Here is a 19,402-nt window from a genome sequence, read left to right on the forward strand (position 1 = left end):
GGATAGTACTCCACCAGGAAGCAATAAATCTGAAACGGTTCACGGTATCACCTTCTAGAACTCGAGATGTAGGGGTTTGTCTGATTGGCTAAATTAAGACGTCAATGATTTATCCTTCAACAACCAAGCTTTTTATGATCGTTTCCGTGGGGAAGTCAGGAGAACACGTGCCTAGTAATCGTAATATTGATAGTTTGCGTCCACCCCGGGTATTTGTTTTGTGTTTTTTTGATTCACCTAAATATAAACAAATCACACATATAGGCATTTTGACATATTTTGGGAGAGTAATTTTGTGGTTCGTTGGCGTTTCATCGCGTCTCTGCTGCTGGTGGTAAAGTTTTCAAAATGGAACTTGGGCCACCACGGATCGTCGCTGCGGGGCCACCAATTTCTGGCGAGAGGTCAATAGTTGACCATCTGTAGTCCACCGACGCTTACAGCTTAGAGTAATGAACGATGTCTTTGCCTTGTAGAGTTCATGACTACCGACGTCGGCAGTCAACTAGCTTTTAGTATTCCTTTACTAACCATCTATTGTTCATGTTTGTACACGGTGTTGTCATAATAATAATAATAATAATAATAATAATAATAATAATAATAATAATAATAATAATAATTATTATTATTATTATTATTATTATTATTATTATTATTATTATTATTATTATTATTATTATTATTATTATTATTATTATTATTATTTGTAGTAACAGTATTATAATTGATGATAGAATAATTATTGTCTATGTATTGTCTAGGTAGGACTACACACAGGATTTGGCTCGTTTTGGTTCGACTTGACTCTAATCCGAGTCGAGTTGGAAGATATTTTTCGCGCCGAGTCCAAGAGTAGACCTCAAAGATGTCGAGTCGAGTCGAGTTTCAAAGAAAAGTCGTTCGTGCCCATCCCTACTAATGAGAGCTTAATCGGAGTTAAGCGAAATTGAAAGTCTAACTATTTATCTAAGCGACCCCGAAAACTATGAATCTAATATCGATCATTTTCTAGCAATCTTTTATATGTATCCCCCTCCCATTCACCATAGGTAACCCGACAGCAATCTTTTTGAAACTATAAGAAATATGGTTAAAATTACTCTAGACCAGTGGTTCTCAATCTAATTCCTATCACGATCCCCTTTTATCACACGCTCTTGCCAGCGACCCTTTTATAATTTGTTTTATAATAAGCTTGTGTGAGATTTTTAACATACCTATTTCTATAATAGTAGAATCCATTTTTTTGTTTATAGTGAACAGTGCCATGGAAAATCAGTGCCCGGGGCGAGAGTACGGTATAGTACGATGTCACCGTATATATGAGTGACGTCGACAGACTAGCTACCAAGCGCCACCATGGTTGGCACGAAGCTCAATAACATTTTCAAAATAAACCCTACCTTTCCTTAATTTTGAGCACATTTTATTACCTTTTTCCTTCTATTTTACACATGTGCACATGTACTTTCCTAACATGAGTAACACACTTCCTCCGAAATGTGTGGCCCCTTTTTTCGGCGCCCGGCACTGACAGTGGATACAGTAACTGTAATATCTATATTCCCAATGACGAAGGTGCTGGTTCAAGATGGATGTTAAACTCCTTCATTGAAGAGGCCATTAACGTATCCGATCTAAGCCCACAACTTCTTGACCAAATAATAGAATGATCATGCGACAAGTCTTTGCAACTGGTTTTTTGTAACGAAGACTTGGACAAGTTCTGCCTGATGAGGAGAGAAGAATATCCTGGTCTGGGGATTGCTGCTTTAAAAGTAATAATTCCATTTGCTATATCGTACTTGTGCGAAAGTGTGTGTTTTTTTTTAGGGTAAACATTAAAACAAAGATAAGAAATCGCTTATCAGTTGAAAATGGTTTGATAATGTTCGTCATGAAGATTGAACCGGATATTGCTGCACTAGTGAAATTACACCATGCTTAGGTATCTCATTAGGTTTTAATTTTAATTGTATTTCAATGTGCAGGTTTTGTTGCATGTGTATTTTTCTAGTATTTCTATATACAGTTCTCATTAGTTTTATATCATACCTCTTTGATTTAAATTCATTTTTAAACAACTCTACTAACTAACTAACTCTATGGCCTATGGAACCCGGAGGTTCAATGCCGCGTTCACAAAAGCTCTACACTGACTTCTATCCTTAGCCAATTGGATCCAGTTTCTACTTTGTATTCTTATCTCAGCGAGATCCATCTTAATATTGTCCTCCCATCTGCGCCTAGGTCTTCCTAATGGTCGTTTTCCGATTGGTCTTCCAGTCAAGATTTTGAAAGCGTTTCTACTTTCTTCCATTCTAGCTGCATGACATGCCCACCTAAGCCTTCTAGACTTGACGACCCTAACAATGTTGGGTAAACCGTATAAATTATGTAGTTCCTCGTTATGAAGTTTCCGCCATTCCCCATTCCCGTTCCTCTTGGGTCCGAATATTCGTCTAAGGATCTTGTTCTCAAATACTTTCAGTCTATGTTCTTCCCTCAGAGTAAGCGACCATGTTTCGCAACCATACAGAACAACAGGCATGATTATCGTTTTGTATATTTTAAGCTTCAAATTTCTCGACAGAATTCGCGACGACAAGAGACTTTGAACCGAATAGTAACACGAATTCTACACCCTTTGAAAATGTTCAGTAGACTTATTTTTTATTGTTCTTTACAGTGTGTATAAAAAATAAAAGTATGCTTATCAGAACGAAATTAAAAATAATATTTAAAAATAATTTCTGGTATTAGATTCTAACTATATTTATCTCTTCCGCCTATCTTCGCGATCCCCTAGGGGCCGCGACTCCCAGGTTGAGAAACCCTGCTCTAGGCATACATGAGTTATGTTGGAACATACATACATACACTTTTATGTGTATAAATGCAGATAAGAGATAGTTGAGAGAGAGCGATTAAGGAATTGCCGCTCTCAATCTCTTCACTTTACTTTTGCGATTCGCGAATTTCTTGCGTGGCAGTTTGGGGCTAGCTAGTTTTTTGTCTTGGACCACGATCCGATTTTCGATATGCTCTACCTAAATGCTGTAATGCGAATATTGAGAAGTTATCTGCGATGAAAGTAGCTGCAAATAAATACATTACATAACTTATTTATTGCTATTACACGATTTTTTAAATTTGTATTCAATATTCACACATAACACACCGACGTTCTGTGAATACCTCAGATGTTATATTTTAAAGATAAGAATTACTTATGTCGTGAAATGATATGAATATATATATTCAACTGATATATACAACTGATGATATGAATATATATATTCAACTGATATATACAACTGATGAATTGTAATGTAACTATTTTACATAATTTTCATGCATTGAGGAAAGTAGAATATCATAAAAGAATTTCACCTGAACGGGTATCGAACTCACGATTTAAGCGCTCGGTGGTGTACCACTGAGCTAATATGACCGCTTTTCGGAAGCTGCTTCTGAAATATAACTGAGCTCATACGTAAATGCTCTTTTCCGTATGGAAATCACAACGACGAAACGAGAGTGTGAATACATAGTCTCGAAATATTGTATCATTAAGTATTTCAATGTTACTTTTTTCTACACTTAATACCATTTCAACATGTCTTATTATATTTAACAGAAGGAAAAACATATCTGTACATCGTTTCCCGATTACTAAGGTTGGCTTTGGAGGTTCGAACCAGCAGCTTTAGTTTACTGTTTTCCGAAGATACCCGAAGTTGGACTTCGAAAGTGTTTGTCTCAAAACAGCTATCATCATATCGCTCAATCTGTTTGGTATATGGTATATGTTTTTTTACGTGTAAAGTCAGTATAACAATTCATTCTTTAAACAGCTTTTCGTATGTATTAATATTCCTTTATAAAAACTGTTTTTAATATTATTATTACGGCGCACCATTTTCAGATTTCTTTCGCGAGTCGTTGACCAAGTCGTTCCCCACCAGCGTTGCCAGACTCACAGCTCGGAATTATTCCAAAACCTGATCGAACTTATGCTAGATTCGGTCAAATTATGCTAGATCCTCATAATTACTAATTTAGGAGTTTAAAAAAACGAAGTTGAGATACGATAACGTAACTTAAAATACAGAGAGAGCAAGAATGCATGGATAGAACTCAATACTTCACGCACCAAAATTTTAACTCAACTAAATTAATGCAGTCGTTGCCAGATTCAATGGCGTATATGTCGTATAAATGAATGCAAAGTTTTTGTTTACATATTTTGAAAGAAAATTACTTCGCAGCATAAGCGGAGTTGGGAATCGTCTGCTGGGGGGGGGCGGCAGATTTTTGGTCGGTCTCGGAGCTGTCATTTCAGGAATAAATATGATCATGAAGTCAGAAATAAAGATGGTGAAGTTGTCAAAAAGTTGGGGGGAGAATGGCCCCCATAGCTCCGCCCATGCGTCGGAGTTAAAGGATTAGAAAACCCTGGGTGGAGCCACAAAAAAGCCCAAAGACGTTTCGAACTTACTTCGAAAAATAAGACTGCCTGTATGGTTTACCGACTGTATGAATCAATGGAAGAGGATACATTTCTGCCGTTCTTTTTCTTCCCACGACCAACTTCTTTCTCATCTCCAGGTTTTACGGCTTTTTGATAAACTTGCTGAAATTGTGCTAGATTTGGGCAGGATGCTAAAAGCAAGATGCTAGATGCTAGAGACATGCAAATTATGCTAGATCTAGCATCATTATGCTAGATCTGGCAACGCTGTTCCCCACAATAGGCGTGTCGTGCGAGTAACCAATCACACGTCAGGTACTAGCTTTTACCTATTGCTTCCCTCTCACAGCTCAGAACATTGGTAGCTATGGATAGACGTACAGCAGTAATTACTTTATGGGAATTGGAAGGTTATTCTGCAACTGCAGCTAGCAGGCGAGTAGGTGTCCCGGCCTCTACAGGAAGGCGATGGATTCGGAAATATGGTGCTACAGGTCAGACTGATAATTTACGATCTCCTGGTCGTCCGCATGTGTCAACCGAAGCCCAAGATGCGAGATTAGTAAACGAAGCCCGGTTAGACCCACTAAGGACGTCTAGACAGCTAAGGGAAGTTTCTCTCTTTTCTGGTAGTAAGCATACAGCTCTGCGAAGGCTTCATCATGCTGGGTTACGTGGCCGTGTTGCTGCCGTGAAGGAAAAACTCTCAGGCGACCACAAAATTCACCGTCTCGCGTTTGCACAGGCGAATGTGGGTCTCAATTGGGAAAACGTAGTTTTCTCAGATGAATCCATATTCACAACATCAAAGGGGGGACGCCGTTTTGTGTATCGTCCGAGAGGCACCCGATATGACCATGGATATGTGGCTGCTTGCAATCGCAGTGGCCATGTATCTATTTTATGTTGGGGTTGGATTTCCAGTCGCGGAGCAGGACAGCTTCATAGAATTGAAGGACATCTGGACAATGCTCAGTACTTAGACATTATCAGTAATATCATGGTGTTATCTGTACGAGTATTTCAGGCTGATGGTGTAATTCAGTTCCAGCAATACCAGTCGCCAATACATACTTCCCGTGTGATTCAGGAATGGTTCGCAGGGCACCCTGAGATTGATTTAATCGACTGGCCGCTCGTGGAGCAGACCTCAATCTCATGGAAAATATGTGGGCAGAAGTGAAGCGTACTCTAAGGGAAAGTTGGCCTGAGGCAGATCCACCAAGAACTCAGGATGACTTGTGGCATTTTGTTTCCGAAGCATGGCTGGAGGTAGGGGAAGGAGATAGATTTGTCACCCATGTAATAGATTCCATGCCCAGAAGAATGGAGCGTGTAATAAATTCAGAAGGGTCTTGGACACAATATTAATGTCCCCGCCTTAACTCCCGAAAACAGCCCTTTTCAGGGCTACCTAAACGCTTCTGAAAATATTTCTAGAAGTAAACCACTCCTTGTATCCGATTTCTGTGCAATCCTACCAACAAAAGAATGATAATTAGCTGTAGGCTTTGAACTCAAGACCTCTTTATTGGCAAGTCCGTACTCTACCAGTGAGCTAACATGAACACGCAAACCCAATTTGAAGAAACACGATTTTCAATTTCTGGTATTCGATGACAATGATGCTCATATACTTGGCAAATGTTGTATTCAACTTGGGATATTCCGCAACACACACACACACACACATAAACAAAACGAAAGAGAGAGAGAGAGAGAGAGAGATGAATATACAAAAGCATATTCAACGTATTCGAATGAGACTCTAAGTAACGACATTCCGTTCTAAAGAGAATTTGTGTTTCTTCCCGTGACGTTAAGGGGATCGGGAAAAGTTATGTGTCTTGAAGCAGGATACGACTTTGGATACTCTGTTTATACACTTTCTATATCCGTAGGAATATATTGTATTTCACGAATGTAAATGACATGCTGTAATGAGAATATTGAGAAGTTACATCTGTATGACAAATAGATGCAAATAAATACACTACATAACTTATTTATTGCTATTAAATGATTTTCCTAACTTGTATTTACATCCTCATATATAATACCGACCTACTGTGAAAGTTATCTCAGATGTTATATTTTAAACATAATAATTACTATGTTCTGCAATGATTATGTCATATATACACAACTTATGTATTCTAATGTAATTATTTTATATAATTTTTCATGCATTGCGGAAAATATAATTTTAAAAAAGGATTAGCTTAGACGGGATTCGAACCCTCAATCTTATGATTTGAAATCCGACAGCTTACCGATGAGCTAACACAACCTTCTAGCGATGTATAACGGATCTCAAGATAATTATGACATTCATATCCATTACAAACGCCGTTTCTGTTCTACTTTGACTTTTATTTTAGTACTCAGGCGATAATTATGTTCTATTTCTTAACTTTGAGCATTCTTTTACATATGGAAAGATTCTTTAACGTATTTAAATGTTCCATTACGTATGGAGAGCTAAATGACAAACAGGCATGTGCTGACATTGAAAAAAAAGGTTTCGAAATATTGTATCATTAAGTATTTCAATCAATGTTGCTTTTTTAAACACTTGGTAACAAGTCTTATTATATTTAAAAGAAGAAAAACACATCTGCAAACTTTTTCCCGATTGCAAAGGCTGGCTTGGAGGTTCGAACCTGGCTTACTTTTTCCCGAAGATACCCGAAGCTGGACTTTGAAAATTTTTGCCTCAAAACACCAATAAAGAATGCGCTCAACCTTTTTGAGACAAGGTGTACCATACAGGATAAAATTCTCGTCGCCACTCTTCGAAATTACAATCAATTAATTACTAGGATCATGAAGTGGGCCTTCAAATATAGTAATGTTACTACATACGTAAATGGGAAATGGGTTACTCCACATGATAATTCTTGAACGAAAACTGAGCAACAACAAATATATATATATATATATATATATATATATATAGATAGATAGATAGATAGATAGATAGATAGATAGATAGATATAGATAGATAGATAGATAGATAGATAGATAGATAGATAGATAGATAGATAGATAGATAGATAGATAGATAGATAGATAGATAGATAGATAGATAGATAGATAGATAGATAGATAGATAGATAGATAGATAGTCAAAAGCTTTTTTTAGGCCAGCCATCCTAAAGCTTTCCTCATTCCCACCAGGTAAATGCAGGGATAGTACCTAACATACAGGTTCTCAGGCCGCTTTCTTCCTGTCGCAATCCTTTTTTCCTTACCTTTCCTCGGGTAGTGTGATCGTCAAGGGATGTTATCCCTTATTCGTGACGGGATAACATGGTCATACGTTCCGAAAGCCCAGAAATCTAGAATTCCTTATATATATATAAATATATATATATATATATATATATATATATATATATATATATATATATATATATATATATATATATATACAGGGGAAACCATATAGTCGTTGGCACTTTCCTTAGTTTTTTCTCTTCACTAAGGAAAAATGAATACATGTTGGTAAAAATTTCCTGCTGCTGGCAGCTCTGATCCTCTCTGCCCGCGTTCCCTTTATTTTATTTTATTTTTTTTTTTTTTTTTTTTTTTTTTGCCGGAAACCTTTCAGTTGGAGGCAAGCTCTAGTCGACAGTGGAAGCTATTTGAATTTTTCAATTTTGCAGGTAATTCTTATACTTTTTGTTAAGGATATCTATCAGCTTAAGAGAAATATAATTAGTTTGCTAATGTTTAAAATGTTTTAATATTTTTTGCACGAGAGGAATTAGGTCTACTAATCATTCCAATGGTACATTTTCAACCGATTTGTTTGTCCTTCGAGTGAATGCATGGGGTGCCAATAACTGTACGAATGAAAATATAAAATGTCAGTTATTGGCACTAGAGTGCCAATCACTGTCTCTGATGCTGAAGAATAAAATAGCTTGAAAACTGTCCGATAATGCTTTCCATCTCCACATCTATTCTTGGTAAAAACTTTGGTTTCCTACTCTAATAAGTAACAGTTAGTGGCACAGTGCCAAGAACTGTATAAATGACCATGCCAATGACTGTATGGATTTGCAGCAGAATAGGTTCTGGTAATGAAATATGTCTAATATGCCTATTCAAATTATTTGTTCATGTAATCTAGTTCAGTGGCGGACTGGCAAAGTTTGACCCACCCTGCTGAGTTACAGAGTTAGCCCACCATCAAAATTTATTATAATAGTTTGAACTTTGAGTTACAGCAAGAAAGTATTTTTCAAAACTCAGCTAGTCGGCCGTAAAGTGCACGTGGTCAGACACAAGCATAGTTATTAACAATGGCGAGCTATCCTAAGTCATGTGAATAACGGAGTAAAGAAACTCCGGTAAAGAAAAGTCTGCTGTGAGATTCAAAACGTTAGTCCCAAACGTCTGGACGGTTATGGACATTGTTGGTGTTAGCAACATGGGCATTTTGTTTCTGTTTTTTTTTAAATGGTAGGGCCTAGATCAATGTCAAACTTAAATTATTTCATATAAAATTAATTACAAAACGTTTTCTTATTGTTGCAGAAATAGGCACACAATGCCAAAGATTGGAAGAAAAAGATATGCACTATAACAGAGAAATGCTTCCCTTGAAGCAATATCAAAAGGTGTAGGAATAAAGACAGCATCGAAGCAGTATGGCGTTCCTCGGTCTACATTACAATTCCATCTGAGAAATCAAGATGTGAAATCATCTTCCGGACCACGACCCATTTTAGAATAGGAAGAACCATTGTTGGTGGAATTGTTAATAAAATGTGCTGAAAAGAGTTTTTCCAGAAAGAAACAGGATATTCTTAAAAGTGTTCAGGACTTTCTCGTGAAACATCCTCGTCCTAATCCGTTTCCAAATAACATGCCGGGAGATGGATGGTATAAATCGTTCTTTCAAAAAAATCGTAAGGTTGCGGAAAGAACGTGCGAATCTGTTACAAGTGCGAGTGCTTGTGTAACAGAAAAAGACATAAGATCATGGTTTCATAATATACAGAAGTATTTTGAAGCCAATAACCTTATAGATGTTCTGCAGGATGCAACACGCGTTTACGACGGTGATGAAACTAACTTTTTGCTTTGCCCGAAAACTGGAAAGGTGTTATCGGAAAAAGAAGTAAGTAACGTGTACGTTGTAGACACGCGGAAATGCAAAGGAGTCTTTAACAGTTATGTTTACTTTCAGTGCTGCAGGTGACGCAACACCCCCAATGATAGTTTTCCCTTATGTTCGTGTGCCTAATGATGTGGCTCTATCTGTGCCTACAGGATAGGGTATCGGTCGCAGTGTGAACGGGTGGATGAAAGCCGAAGTATTTTATGGATATATAGGTAATGTGTTGTATCCGTAATTAAAATCGAAAAATGTGAAGTTCCCGATTATATATTTTGTGGACGGTCATAAAACTCATCTTACTTACCAACTTATCGAACTTTACTGCAAGCTTCAAATTGAACTCATTGCTCTGTACCCCAATTCTACAAGAATATTGCAACCTGCTGACGTTGCCGTATTTACACCATTGAAGGATGGGTGGAAGCAAGTGGTACGAGAGTGGCAACTTTATAATCAATTGCAGTCTCTGACGAAAGCTAAATTTGCTCCTCTGTTGAAACAAGCAGTTGACACTTACATTTCGCCATCTATTATACAAAATGGATTTAGGGCATGCGGTTTACACCCATTTGATCCCAACGACATAGATTACACTAAATGCATTGCAAAACCAATAGAAACAGTTCAAGAAATACGCGGTGGTAATGAGCAAACTAAGGATATAGTATTAACCAGAACCGAGTTTGAAAGTATAGTAGGAACTGATGCAATGAGAAGACTTCAGGAAGTTGATAATGAACAAGTCCTTGTAAATACGAACGAAGAATTCCATGTACTGTATCGCTTATTTCAACATTTTATAGATAATAGTAGACCTAAGTCTTCGGTAGAGAGATGTGTTAATCTTCAGTCGGGGCAGGCGAATAATCAGCAAGGTTCACCTGTATCATCTGCATGTATCCAACTCAATGATTTCAACCACTCAGATACTGCTAGTGATGCTCATACTCTTTGTGAAGTAAACCCTAGTACAGCCATCAATGGCAGTACTACAGATGCAAATGCTTTAGGAAAGGTTCCGGCTCAACTCCAAAAAAGTTAAAGACCGAACACCCGTTGCTGCAAGATGTTTTAGTATGGCCAGAAACTCATAAGAGAAAGGGGAAACGAAATTTAGAAAGACTGCCGTTTGTAATAACGTCTCATAAATATCAAGCTATTTTGCACGACAAAAATGAAGAAAGCAATTAGCTGAACAAGAAAAGATCATAAAGCAAACAAGGAAGATGTCTGAGAGAAAGGAATAAGAGTTGAGTTGAGTTGATTTTAGTTTAGCGTCCCTTTCAGCAGCGAGGCTATATGAGACGTGGACCTACTGATTAACGTGGAATCCGAACCACATGAGCTCCCGCCGGGAATCGAACCCGGGTCTCCCACGCCAAAGGCGCGTACGCTAACCGCTTAGCCACGGAGGAGCTCGAAAGGAATAAGAGTTAAAACGCAGAGGAAAAGCATCTGCAAAGAAATCAAAGCATGAGGTCTATCTCGATTGTTCAACGCAGATAAGCGGTCCTTCAACTTCTAACCTTGAACAAGACAAAGGACTGACTGAATCATTACAAAATGGAACGCTCACAAGGATACTGAACTTCGATTCGTCATCAGCTGCGAGAAGCAATGTAATATCCTGCAAACACTGTTTTCAGCCATTCTTTTCGGGAAGTATGGATCTTGAATGCGAGTTGTGCCACAGCAAATATCACAGTCGTTGCATTCCATAGTACCATAAGGAACACATACCAGAAGACATAGAAGATGGATTTGTGTGTCACGGATGCTACGTTCTACAGGATGACAGTGAATGTGTCACAGATGAAGACGAGATTAATGAAACGGATTGCCATAAATCATTGAAACATACAATTTTGTTTGTGCATTTCCCGTTTTTTTAATTTTAAAAATATGTTGTGCATTCCCCGGTTTCAATTTGTTTTTACTTCATAATGTTCAAGGTCTAAAATGTATATTTCTTGTCTATTAATACATATAATAATTGATATTACTTCCAGTCAGGCCTACAAGCCTTATTTCTGTCAATCGTCTCTTCTACTGTATGCTTTATAATGGTGCCAATAACTGTCCTCATTGGGTACCAATAATTGTTTTTTAAGTGCCAATAACTGTAAGATCATTGTCACATTACAAAATATATATTTTATTGCCAAACTTTACATTTGTATTGTAATTTCCCAACATATTATTCAATTAGAGATTCCTAGAAAGCATATATTAAAAAATCGTCAGTATATGTTATAAAATAAGTCTGTTATAAAGATATGAATGAAAACAAATCCTTAAAGTGCCAATAACTGTATGGTTTCCCCTATATATATATATATATATATATATATATATATATATATATATATATATATATATATATATATATATATATATATATATATATATATATATATGTGTGTGTGTGTGTGTGTGTGTGTAGAGAGAGAGAGAGAGATCTTTTTATGAATTCTTTCTTTAAATTTCAAGTAGTGATTAGATAGTGCAACTATAAGAAGATAACGCGGCTCTCATCCGTCTCGAAAGATGTACGGTATTATTTCCTGCAACTTCGAGTTTTGATGAGCTATTTGAAGAACTGTATAGATGAATAATATTTTTAACTTGATTTTCATGTGTATTTATTCATTAAAAAAAAAAGTCTTATTTAAAATACCTAGCATTGTGCTTTGAGTAGGAGGGGGTCCGAACTCAGAAGTACCCTTCAATACGCACAGTACTAAACTGACTTACTGTTTCAGAAATCGTTCACAAACTTTCTATTTTAGCGAGATTTTTCTTTAAAAAATCGAGCATTATTTACAACTGTAAAGTATATTTAAAAAAAAAACAAAACACTCTTGTTCATTATTAGTAATTGTTATTCATACCACATATAAATAAGCCTTAGCAACATCATTTATCTTTGAAACTCATAAAGGATACAATATAATAACGCTGTGTTCTGGTAATAAACACAAGCAATCTAAATTAATTGACGTGTTTCAGAATGAGCTATAACATGTTTCGTGGTACCAATAATCGCAAATTAACTCAGTACAGCATCGCTCGTAGAAGGCATATCGCAGAGAAACCAGTTGAAAACAACAACATACAAGGCAGAAACTTGTTACTAACAGTTCCCCGTAAGGCCATCAGGATTGTATTCTCGTATTTATCTTTCAAGGAGATTGCTAAGTTGCGAGCCGTGTGCACAAAGCTCAATGTAATTGCATCTCAATGTTTAAATGAGAACTTTATTTGGCTAAAGCATCTCATTGAGGACGAGATTAGGAAAGAGGCCCAGCGTTCAAACGAGGGAAGTGTTGTCACTAAAAGACAAATTGTACTGGAAATTATGCAGACAGAGTATAGAATACTAGAAACCACTTGTATGGTTCACGTTAAAAGGAAAACAGTTGACTTCTTTGCTGGAGAAATTCTTGATGAGTTTCGTCGTCTTTTGAGGCTGACGCGTAACATGGGTGTGCTAGGAGGAACTGGAGAACCAAAACATAATATTTTGGATCCATTGTTTGCTCTTACTACCAAATTTTGTGTAACTTTTATAGACTACTTTGACGATCTCGTGGCGAAAAAACTTATTTACAAACAAGAACTTACACTAGAGGAATAGTCCCATTCTCTGTTTATCATTTATAGAAATTTGTCATTTAAAAAATAGTAACAAAATTGTGACTCTGAAAGTGTCATACGATTTTCCTATTATTTGTGTGTGTCTTTGGGTATTTTCAGTTTATGGATATACTTGTGTCCGACTTATTAAAATGAAGTAAGCTTAAAATATTTCACTTATATTTCTAATGAATGTAATTTGAGTTTTGCTTTTTTATAATTAATCTTGCAATATATATATATATATATATATAGATGTGTGTGTGTGTGTGTGTGTGTGTGTGTGTGTGTGTGTGTGTGTGTGTGTGTGTGTGTGTGTGTGTGTGTGTGTGGTGTGTGTATCTTGAACTTGCAGCTCAAAGAAGGCTTGCTTGAATGACGCATTTACGGTTGTATGAACCCTGTTATTGGAGTCCAAGGAGGTCTGTTATGTAAGATTTTATTTATTTATTTATTTAACCCATTTAATCCCAAATTATTTTTGTTTCAAAATTTCTTAATTCCTTCTAAACTTATTGATTCTGACCTCATTTAATATATTTTGAGAATTTTTAGTATTGTTGATTTTGTTGATTTTAGTTTATCGTCCCTTTCAGCAGCGAGGCTATATGAGACGTGGTCCTACCGATTAACGTGGAATCCGAACCACATGAGCTTCTGCCAGGAATGGAACCCGGGTCTCCCAAGCCAAAGGCCCGTACGCTAACCGTTTAGCCACAAAGGAGCTCAAGAGGATTTTAGTAGTAGCATATGGACTGGTAGCAGGTCCTTATTGTAAAAAAACGAAATAAATCCACAACAAATAATCCACAGACAAAAATTGAGAAAAATAAATTGTTCTCATTTGGGAACAGTGGGATTAAAAGGGTTAATATTTAAAATCAGTTTTATATGTCTTCAAAAACACGTACGTAGTCCATTGCAATTGGCTGTCGGTAGTAAGTAGGATAATTTGTTGATATATATATATATATATATATATATATATATATATATATATATATATATATATATATATATATATATATATATATAAGTTCCAACACCGTAAAATGGTATTTAATAAAGATCACTAACCAAAGGCATTTAAAAGAGCTCAATCCCTGTTGCTATGACACTGTTTCATTTTTTCTAGTCCGAATTGCTTATGGGGTACCCAGTGCACAAAGAATTCAAGCCCACTTTTCGTCATATTGGGCATATTTCATATTTATCTTTTTTATATTTCGATATTCGATCATTTGTTACTTTCGATTTTTAATATCCAATATTTCTATCTTTTGATGGTTCGCGTACGCCATTTTGGAGGCGCGAGAGATCTGGATTCGATTCCCACCTGGATTCATCTAGTTCAGACCATACGTTAAGCTGTAGGTTCAGTCCCATATAGCTGAAAAAAACGCTATACTCCATTCCAACCAACCATATTTCGATATTTTTTATATTTAGATATATCGACAAAGTTTCGATAATAATTTATTGATATCGATTTTCAAACGCCAAAACAAACAAGTCCATCTGTGTTAAAAACCCCAATGATATCTCCACATTTTCATGTTCTTAGAAAAAGAAATCCGGCATAAAATCAGGCAGTACACTTAAACCTTACTGATTTGTCTGACTGGAATATCTTCAGAGTACAGATTCTAGCTCATTTACCGCACTTACTTTATTATACTACTGGAGGAATATCTCAAACTAATAGTTCGTCTCTCATATAGCAAAGAAAGACAATATGAGTAGGTCACTAAGCTCATAATAGTATTTATTATTACACTAGTTATGCTTCTTCTGTTCTATCACTATATGGACCTCATAAGTTCCTGGCATACTTCGCTGCTATCGTTGTCAACTGTCAGAAACAAAATGAAATTTGTCACGCAGGATAGGCAAAGTCATTCAAATACAGTAAATACAGTACGTACTTCATATGTAACGGGATTCTAGTTCATGGACAAGATCGCGGTCATGAGTTTTCGTTTTCAGCTACTAAATTAATTCCACCAATTTTTGTCAGAATCACTCATTTTAATTTCTCTGCGTTTTCTCTAGACCAGAAAAACTTTTTGGTTGATTATATCCTTTATGAAACACCCACATTATCACGGCACACTTGTTATATTTTTTGTTAATCTCTACACATAAAAGAAGTCCTGACTCCCCCCCCCCCCCGGGGTGAGTGCTTAACGCCTGACCAAACCATTTAAGCTAGATACTTCAAATTTGGACACTACATAGGGTTTGTGATACTGCTAAGGAAGGAGTTTTGGAAATTCGATGAACAACTGATAGAAATAGGGATGACAATTATTATATTAACATGTCTATATCTCCGAATCTCTGAAGGTTAGAGGCATGAAATTTAGCATTTAGACTTCCCATTTAAAATAATTAAGAGCTGTTTCAGCGTTCTTTTTTTTTTTATGTTTCCCAAAGGAGAAAAGAAAAAAAAAGTGTTATAAAAAGTTGATCATATTTCGAAATTCCTTAAGGTTAGAGGCATATTGGAAGGAGCATGTGCCACAGCATTTCCGGAAATTCCGCTTTTGACGGAAGAAGATATCAATTTTTTAGTTTTTTTTCCCCCTTCAAAATATAAATATCTTTCGAGGTTGCTGTCTCATCCTCACGGGAGAATAGGTAAACTATTAGAAATAAATTTTTCAAGATAATTAGCACTGGGGATGAAATGGGCTTTAATCATTTCACTTTCATTGAAACGCGTATTCTAAGGCAGAAAAGGTTTTTAATTTTTCACAAAGGAAAATGACATAGATGCATTCTTTGCATGTGAATAACTTCTTTACTCAGAAAAAAAAAGATCAATGTGAAGATTTGCTAAAATTGGAGATGTGAAATTCGATACTGAAACTCTTAATTAATAAAAGGTACAGACCATCACAATGAACTTTCTCGTCCCAATTCCTTAAACTATATCAGTTATACTACAGTTATTACAGAGACATTGATTTGTGAAATAGGAACAAAATTAAAAGATGATTTCTGGAAACTTCATTCGGAGAAAACTCACATCCAAAAGAAAACTACCCGTTGTGGACATTTCCATAAGAAATAACTTACGCAACGCTGTTCCTTATTATTTAAATATATATATATATTTTTATGGAATATAGAGAAAATCGCTTTAGTCGCTTTTGACTAAAAAATAAATAAAGTACTCATTCCCGAGAGTAAACTATCCCTTAAAGATTGTTCCATGATAAATAATTTCTTCCGTATTGTGGGGTTATTTACGAAATATTCATTTATGATATACAGAGAATATGGACTGAGACGTTCTTTTGAGAAAATCACCTCCAAATTCTACGAAAAAAAAACTCACCTAAGAGTGAACTATTCCTTGCGGACGTTTTCAGGATAAATGAGGTGTATCATATTGTCAGATCATTAATGAAACCTTTATTAATGGAGTATCAACAAAATCGCGCTAGTCGTTTCTGAGAAAATCGCCCGAAAAGGATTTATCTGTAAGAGTAAAGTAAACTACCCCATCTGGATCTATTCAGGACAAATGAGTCATGCTTCATTGTAAATTAGTTAATGAATAATTTGTTTATGAAACGTGAACAAAATCACCTTCTAAGAAAATAATCGTTTCCCAGAAAATCGCTCGAAAAACTACAAGCAAATTACCCCCGTGTTTTTTTTTTGTTTTTTTTTTTTTTGAGAAAATTGAGCAAAATAATCACCCCCATGAGTAAACTACCCTTCATGACTTTTTGTTAGTATAAATGAGTTTAGTTACATTTTCAGGTTATTAATGCAATATTTATTTCTGAAATATGAATAAAATTGCCTGAATCGTTTTTGAGAAAATTGTTTAGAAATAATTCATTTATAATTACCCCATCTGGATTTTTTCCCAGAGAAATTACATACCACACTATTGGATTGTTACTGAAGTGTTAATATATGAAACATAAAGAAAATCATTGGAGTCGTTTTCGAGAAAATTCCAAACTTTTCACTTTCACCCTTCAGTAAACTGCCTTTAGTTGGGGGTGAGAGGGAAATTCGAAAAAATATCCGGTAGAGGATCTTATTAAAACAGTAAGTTTAAAATTTGGTACGGATACGTTTAAAGATATGACCTCTTGGCGTGCGAACTCGTTTACGTGGAACAGATAAAGGTACGAACGGACATTCAAAAATCCGCTTTTCTGCATGTAGGAGCCATGCAACGTATAAATTGGTTGAAATCTCGAATTCGATTTTTTTTTTCTATGTAGTACAATCACCATACTTTCTTCTCTTCTATCGCAGTTCGAAAGTACAAATGAGTGAAGACGTGTTACAGCGTTTTCGGAAATTTCTCTTCTAGAAGGGAAAAGTGGGGTAATTAAATTAATATTCAAATTTCAGGTTTTATATTCATTTAACCTTTTCCTAATCATGCGAAGAACAACCTTTTCTGCAATTATGATAAAATTATTTAATTTATATTGGAAATAATAGAGCTTGTCATAAACATCTTTCACTGTTTCGTTATTCAATACTTGTAGATTAGGTATCATCTAAAAAAAAAAAAAAGAAAAGAAAGAAAGAAAAGAAAAGAAAAAAAGAAAGAAAGAAAAAAGAAACATGTAAAATTGTTTATATTGCATTAGAGTTTTTCTTCTGAGTTATAAAAATTTATGTTCATCTACTTTGATATGGAAACAAGAGCAGGAAGCTTTCGAAATGTAGGTGTGGAGAAGAATGGAGGGAATTAGCTGGCCAAGTATAAAACAAATAATAGAGTATTAGAAATGGTGGAGAAGAGGAGAACCATTTTACATATAACTAAAAAGAGGAAGGAAAAGTGGTTGGGACATCGGATGGGAACTATTTCATGAGGTATATTCTAAATGGTATTGTGGCAGGAAAGACTGGAAAGATGCGAATGGGGCTACAATTGAGGAGTTTGATGTAACAAGGGCATAAGCGAGTTTACACCCTTTTTGCATCAACCGCATTTGTGGCTTTTGACATGCTTGTTTAGCCTCCTGGTAACATTTCAATTCAATATCGGAATAAAAAGCTGCATATTACATTGTTTTATGTAAGAGAAAAAAGCACGACTTAAATTTTCAACATCGTTTTTCTCCAACTGCATGTTTCAAACTTACGCCCTTATTGCATCAAACTCCTCGATTGATGGAGAGTAGTGCTCTCAAACGGGTCGGGTTGACCTGACCCGACCCGTCGGGTCGGGTTACGGGTCGGGTCGGGTCAGGTCAGCTCGGGTCGGGTTGTCGGGTCAGCTCGGGTCGGGTTATCGGGTCGGGTCACTCGGGTCGGGTTGTCGGGTCGGGTCAGTCGGGTCAGCTCGGGTCGGGTTATCGGGTCGGGTCACTCGGGTCGGGTTGTCGGGTCGGGTCAGTCGGGTCGGGTTGTCGGGTCGGGTCAATCGGGTCAGGTCGGGTCGGGTTATTCGGGTCGGGTTGTCGGGTCGGATCAATCGGGTCAACTCGGGTCGGGTTATCGGGTCGGGTCAGTCGGGTCGGGTCAGTCGGGTCAGATCACTTTGCTCAACTAAGTTTAGGTTGAGCTTAAACTCGGCTGGAGTCGAAAACTGCTGTTTTACACTACCTGCGTAATTAAAAATAGCAATTTTCAATTGATTTTATAGAAGCCATAAATGTATTTTGAACACTTGCAGCTAGTGTTTTTATGGTAAATGCTTATTTTTGTAGTTGTATGTACTTTAATTTTTAAATGTGGAAGATTGATTTTACCAATCGACTGTAATATTAATATCTACGCCAATATGGAGTCTGGATTTAGAACAAAACTAGAAGTTGTTTAAGCAAGGCCAAAAGAAAGATTGGATATGGACGACCAAGCCCAAGCAGGGCCGCGGTAGCTCAGTGGTAGAGAATTCATCTCTGATGCATGGTGTCCATGGTTCGATCCCAGCTTGTGTTAAGTAGGCTTTGTGGTGGAGAAACGCCGTGTAGTGGGTTTTCTCGGGGTTCTCCTGTTTCCTCCCACTTTCTTCATTCCACCATTTCATTCATTTCTCATGGTCACCATATCCCTTAGCCTCGAAGCAGAATCGAGGGACCTTAAACTCAGGGGTGTAGCTAAGGCGGGGCCATCGGGTCCAGGCCCCCCAAATGGTTTCCTGCCCCCCCCCCCAAATGACCAGCTTTAA

The 19,402-nt window shown here is 36.6% G+C and overlaps 1 protein-coding gene across 1 annotated transcript; it reads left to right on the plus strand.

The window, feature by feature from the left end:
- The first annotated feature begins 12,631 nt into the window (after positions 1–12,631).
- LOC145660907 (F-box only protein 28-like) lies at positions 12,632–13,246 on the plus strand. The gene has a single exon (XM_081726339.1). It carries the CDS (start codon positions 12,632–12,634, stop codon positions 13,244–13,246), a length of 615 nt encoding a protein of 204 aa, XP_081582465.1.
- Positions 13,247–19,402: the final 6,156 nt, after the last annotated feature.

The sequence above is a fragment of the Thermobia domestica genome, chromosome 9 (genome assembly GCF_964235325.1).
Source record: "Thermobia domestica chromosome 9, izTheDome1.hap1.1, whole genome shotgun sequence".
Classification (NCBI taxonomy): domain Eukaryota; kingdom Metazoa; phylum Arthropoda; class Insecta; order Zygentoma; family Lepismatidae; genus Thermobia; species Thermobia domestica.

Coding starts and splice junctions, on each gene's coding strand:
- LOC145660907 (XM_081726339.1), top strand. CDS start 12,632: ATGTTTCGTGGTACCAATAATCGCAAATTAACTCAGTACAGCATCGCT.